The 5305-nt window shown below is 40.9% G+C and overlaps 2 protein-coding genes across 2 annotated transcripts; one reads left to right on the forward strand and one right to left on the reverse strand.

Moving 5' to 3' along the window:
* Positions 1 to 123: 123 nt before the first annotated feature.
* On the reverse strand, positions 124 to 2537 carry CSUI_004948 (uncharacterized protein). Its single transcript, XM_068065129.1, has one exon. It carries the CDS (start codon positions 628 to 630, stop codon positions 166 to 168), a length of 465 nt encoding a protein of 154 aa, XP_067922891.1. The 5' UTR covers positions 631 to 2537; the 3' UTR covers positions 124 to 165.
* On the forward strand, positions 2437 to 4965 carry CSUI_004949 (cox19 cytochrome c oxidase assembly family protein). Its single transcript, XM_068065130.1, has one exon. It carries the CDS (start codon positions 2916 to 2918, stop codon positions 4485 to 4487), a length of 1572 nt encoding a protein of 523 aa, XP_067922892.1. The 5' UTR covers positions 2437 to 2915; the 3' UTR covers positions 4488 to 4965.
* The last annotated feature ends 340 nt before the right edge of the window (positions 4966 to 5305 follow it).

The following is a 5305-nucleotide window of genomic DNA, read 5'->3' on the forward strand; positions in this document are numbered from 1 at the left end:
AATTATAATTATAATTATAATTATTCTAGTTATAATAAGAATAAGAATAATACCATAGCAATAATACTACTACTACTAGTAATGAGAATAACGACTACTACGACGACTACGACTACGACTACTAGCCCTATGATAAGAAGGTGGAGGTTATGGTAAGGATTGAGACTAGGCGGGTCGGTCGGTCTGTGTGGGTCTACTCTCCTCTCCTCCACCTCTTCTGACAAATAAAAGGCTGTAAGAGAAAGAAAGAAAGAAAGATGATGAACATAGACATAGAAAAGAGGAACAAGAAGCAGAAGACAAAGAAAAGGAAAAAGAAGATAATGATGTAGGAGTAGTAGAGGTAGGAGGAAGAGGCGTAGTCCCATCAAGAGGAGAAGAGAAACTTATCGACTTTTCGAAAGAAATGACAAATCGATAGATAAACTCATAAAAGACATTCATGGAGAAGTTGAAGATACATAGATTAAAGATAGATAGATTGAAGAAACATAGACTAAGGAAAGATACAGATAGAGTGAAGATAAATACAGATAGATTAAAGACAAATAGACAGATGTAGATGAAGAGAGAGCGAGAGAGAGAGAGAGGGACATACGGTGGTGGTCTCCCAGTCACTATCGAAGACATAGGTTTTCTTGAAGAGCTTAACCATCTCTCCTTCTTCTTCTTTTCTATTATTCTTCTCTCTCTCTTGTGAAAATTCAAGATCTTCGAAGGAGTTTAAATCGGAAAGAATGAGTAAAGAAAACGAAAGAGAAGAAGGGATAGATAGGTTAAAGATAGATCAGAGATAGATCAGAGACAGACCAGAGATCGATACTGGGGATGAAGAATAAGAGAGAGGCGCGTGTGTGGTACTAGAGTCTTGGCATTTGAGCGCTAGCTCTCTCTTTAATGAAAAAGAAGAAGAAGAATCTCCGGACTAACGACAACGGTAGAGAGAGAAGGCAAGAGAAAGAAAGAAAGACAAAGAAGAAAAAGAGAGACAACAATTGATGGATCCAGAGGAGACAGAGAGAGAGAGAGAGAGAGAGATATTAAATGACATGTGAGAAGAAGACCGGGGAGAAAGACTTTGAATGAGAAAAGAAAAGGACAACTTCGATATCTACAGATAGATAGATAGCTAAATATGGGGAAGTGCATGCGCCCATCAAACAACTTAGGCTAGAAGAAGAAAAGGGTGGGAAGATCTCGTTGTCTTCCGAGAGAAAGATCGCCAAAAAGAAGAGAAAGATTGAAACAAGATAGGTAATAGAAGCAGAGAGAGAGACGATAGACAGGTGCTGTCCTTTCTTTCTCTCTTTTGGTTTATTTCTCTATCTTTTCTTCCTCCTTCTCCCTATGTTTCTTTCTTTCTTTCTCTTTCGTGTCTTTAGCGGAGAAAGACAGAAAGAACAGCCTCATAGACCAAAGAAAAGAAAGAAAGAAATGAGGACGGTCGTAAATCTCTCACTCCTTGTCTGTATCTCTCTTCCTTTCTATTCTAGTGTAAGCTTTCTCTCAGAAAGAAACGGAGGGGTAAAAGATAGAAAGAAAAAGAAGAAAGCGATAAAAACGAAGAAGAAGAAGGAAGAGGCAATGAAAGAAAGGAACGAACTTATTTCATTTACGAAAAAGGAGAAGAAGAAGAGATAAAGACGCCTGCTGCTTGGCAAATGAATGGCATCTGAAAGAAAGAAAGAAAGAGAAGTTGACAGAGCACCAATGGTATCAGGGAGAAAGAAAGGGAGAAAGAGAAAAGAGTTGTGTCTTCTTCTTTCCTTCTTTCACCTTCTCCTTCTCTTTCTCTTCTACTTCTTCTTTTTCTTTTTCTCGATCATGAACTGACACGAGCTTAGCGGGACAGAAAGATCCCCATACAAAGACCCATCTTTCTGTCCAGGTAGTATACGGAGCAAACCTTCACAAAGGAGATAAAGAGAAACTCTATCTAGCTTTCATTTAGAGAGAGAGACAGAGAGAGAACGACAGAGAGAAAGATAGATATGTCTGTAGCGAAGCCTTTCTTTTCTACGTGAAAGCCCGAGAAGACATGCAGGAGAATCGATCCTGGCAAAACTCCAGTAACGCCGAAGACACTCCACTTGCAGAAAGAAAACAAGAAATAAAAGAAAGAAAGTGACCTAAAGAACGAAAGAAGAAACAGAGGAGAGAGAAGGAAAGAGAAAGAAGAGAGAAAGATGGGCAAAAGGAAAGATAAAACGAAGAAGATTGTAAACCTTCTTTTCTCTCCCTCGCCCCTCCCTTCTTTTCTCCTCTGCTGCAGGGGTCTTTTCTTCTTTTCTTTCTCTTTTTCTCTTTCGTCTCATCTGTGTAGAAGCTCTTCGATGATGCATGCATGTGCATGCGGCAATCTCGAGGGTTCCTCCGAGAATCCGGTCGTGATGGATAGGCAGTCAAGACATACCAAGCTTCTTCTTTCTTTGTTCTGTCAAGAAAGAGTTGCCTTTGTCCTTTGTGTGTTTCTTCCCTTTGTCTTTTTCTTTTCATCTTACTTATGCTTGCTTTCTCCTCGTTCTTGATGTGTCTCTCGTCCCTTTTAAACAGGAGAAAGACGTAACGGAGGCGATACGTTAATGAAGATGAAGAGAAACAAGCTTCTTCTCTTCTCTTTCTCTCCATAAAGATTCCCTCTGTCTCAGCTGTCTTCGTCTTCGCCTCTTCTCCAAGATAACTGTCGATCTATCTATTTGTCTGTCTGTCTCCGTTGTTTCTTTCTCTCTTGGTCTCTTTCTCTCTCTCCCCAAGGAGATCCTTCACTCTTTTAGAAGAGATAGGAAGAAGAAAGAAGAGGACTGAAAGCTTATCCTCTCTTTTGCTTTGCTGAAGAAAAGAGAGAGAGAGTGGCGCGAAGAAGAGAAGAGAAGAGAAGGGAATGGAATTGAACGAGAGAGAAAAGAGAAGAGGAGATGAGTATTGCGATCCATCAGCAGATTTCTAGGCCTCGGCCTCCAGCTAAAGGAAGTTTTCCTTTAGATCATTTAGGCGAGTGTACAGACAGTGAGAGAGCTTATCTTCAATGTCTATCTGAGAGAAGGACACCGCATACAGAGCATACAAGGAGAAGCGAAGAGAATATAAAAGGTCACAGACAAAGATCAGAAAGAAGATATGAGAGAGACGCCGGAAGAGAAGAAGATGCCCCTGAGAAGAATGAAAGCCTCTCCTCTCTCCAAGAGGAAGAGAGAGATGAAAAGAAGATGAAGAAGACGATAGGAGAATCTTCTGCCGTATCAGCTCTCGAGAAAGATGGGAGAATCGATCCTGGAGAAAGACCAATTATCGATAATAGAAATCTCTCTCAATTTTCTTCTTCTTTCTCTTCAGCTGAGACAAGACGGTGGGACCATTTGCCTTGCCGTCATTTGGCTCAGGTGTATCTACAGTGTCGCATGGAGCGAAATCTCATGGCTGAGGAAGATATGTCTTCTCTCGGCTTTAAAACAACGAGAAGGAAGAAGAAGAGAGAGGAAAAGCCTTCTCATCCTGAGCAGGAATCCCATGAAGATTCTTCAGCGAATCTCTCCTTGGCGTCTTCTTCTTCTTCTCTTTCTTCGCATATTGGGGGAGAACAAGAGAACCAGGAAGACGACAGGGAAAAAGAAAAGGATGAAAAGACGACGAAAGAAAGTAGAAAAGCGACTTCTCGAGACTCTCCTTCTTCTTCTTCTGACCATTTCCATGAACAGCTGAATGAGAGAAAGAATGGGGTGTCATCTCCTTTCTCTCTTTCATCTTTCTTCTCTTCGTTCTTCTTCCTCTCTCCTCTCCCATCCTCTTCTTCTTCCTCTCCTTCCATCTCTTCTTCCTCTTCGTCTTATATTCGGAGATCTCCGCGTCAACCAACTTCTTCTTCTTTTTCGCATCCTTGGATCGGTTTGTCATTCTGTAGAGGATTGATAGAAGAGAGAAGAGAGAAGGAGAGGACAGCTTCCACATCTGCTGCTCTTTCTCCTGACGAAAGGAAGAGAGAAGAAAGAAGATTACATTACGTTAGACCTCCTCTCCCGGAACAGTTGGAGCGGGACGACAAAGAAGAAGAGAAGAAGAAGAAGATAGATGATGGAGATCATCTTGAAGAAGATAAGAAGACAAACTCGCTCTCTTCTTCTTCTTTGTCGAGGGAGGGTGCAAAGATCTCTCGCGTGGTCGATGGTCTGCCGTACGAAGGCTCTTCTTCTCTTTCTTTCGACAGAAGGATACAGTCTACCAAAGAAAGAGAAAAAGAGAGAGAAGAAGAAGAGATGAAGAAGAAGATGATTGAGGAGAAGGAAGAGAAAGATAAGAAGGAGAAGAAGAAAGAAAGAGTTTTAAGGAAAGAAGACCTAGGCTTTGTTGCTGGATGTGCGGCATTACAGCCTTATACAGAGAGAGGTTTCTTCGGGAGAATCTATGCGAGATATGCCTGGACGGATTCCTGGATAAAGAGCTTCTCTCTCAGCAATCTAAGAAACTCTCTCTTCTCTTCTTCTTCATCTTAGACTTCGACTCACCATATATCTCCCTCTTTCTGTATAGATATATAACATACCTATCTATCTATCTCTTTCTATCTATCTATCTATCTATTTCAATGAAGAGACAGGGGAGATCCCTTCATGTGGATACATACAATTGCACCTACGCAGACACTTCTCGTCATACATCTATCAGTTCATGGCCTTATACCGATCGATATACACATCTATCTCTTTGTCTCTACCTATCAATCTACTCATTTCTATCTCTCTCTATAAATCTTCATCTCATTCTAAGTCTGTCTCTCTATCTATATCTATTTTTCTATCTCTCTCTTTGTCGCTCTTGCTCTTTGTATGTGTATGATATGTTTGGATGGGGGAGTGATGTGTGTGGGGCGAGGGCAGTTGCAAGGACTAGTAGCCCTGCCTCCTTCTGGAGGTGTCTCTAGTTGTACTTTTCTTTCTTTTGAGTCATGAAAAGAAATGAAGATAATAGAGGCGTTGCTTGTTGCCACTTCTAAAGAAATCTTCTCCACTTTTTCTCTTCTTCTCCTCTTCGAGAGAGTGAAGAAGAAGAAGGACAAAACAGAGCAGGAAGAAAGAGACAAGTCAAGAGTGTTTGGGTTGCCGAAGAGAGACCATTCATCTCCCTTTCTTGAGAGAAAAAGTCGTCTCTCTCTACTGCATGCGATTCGAACGCAGCTCTAGGGGCTACGATAATTACACTCGTAACAAAGAAAGAAAGAAGAAAAGAGAGAGAAACAAGAGATAGATTAAAGATAGATAGATAGATAGATTAAAGATAGATAGATAGATAGATTAATAGATTAAAGATAGAT

Source organism: Cystoisospora suis (assembly GCF_002600585.1).
Source record: "Cystoisospora suis strain Wien I chromosome Unknown contig_2370, whole genome shotgun sequence".
NCBI lineage: Eukaryota > Apicomplexa > Conoidasida > Eucoccidiorida > Sarcocystidae > Cystoisospora > Cystoisospora suis.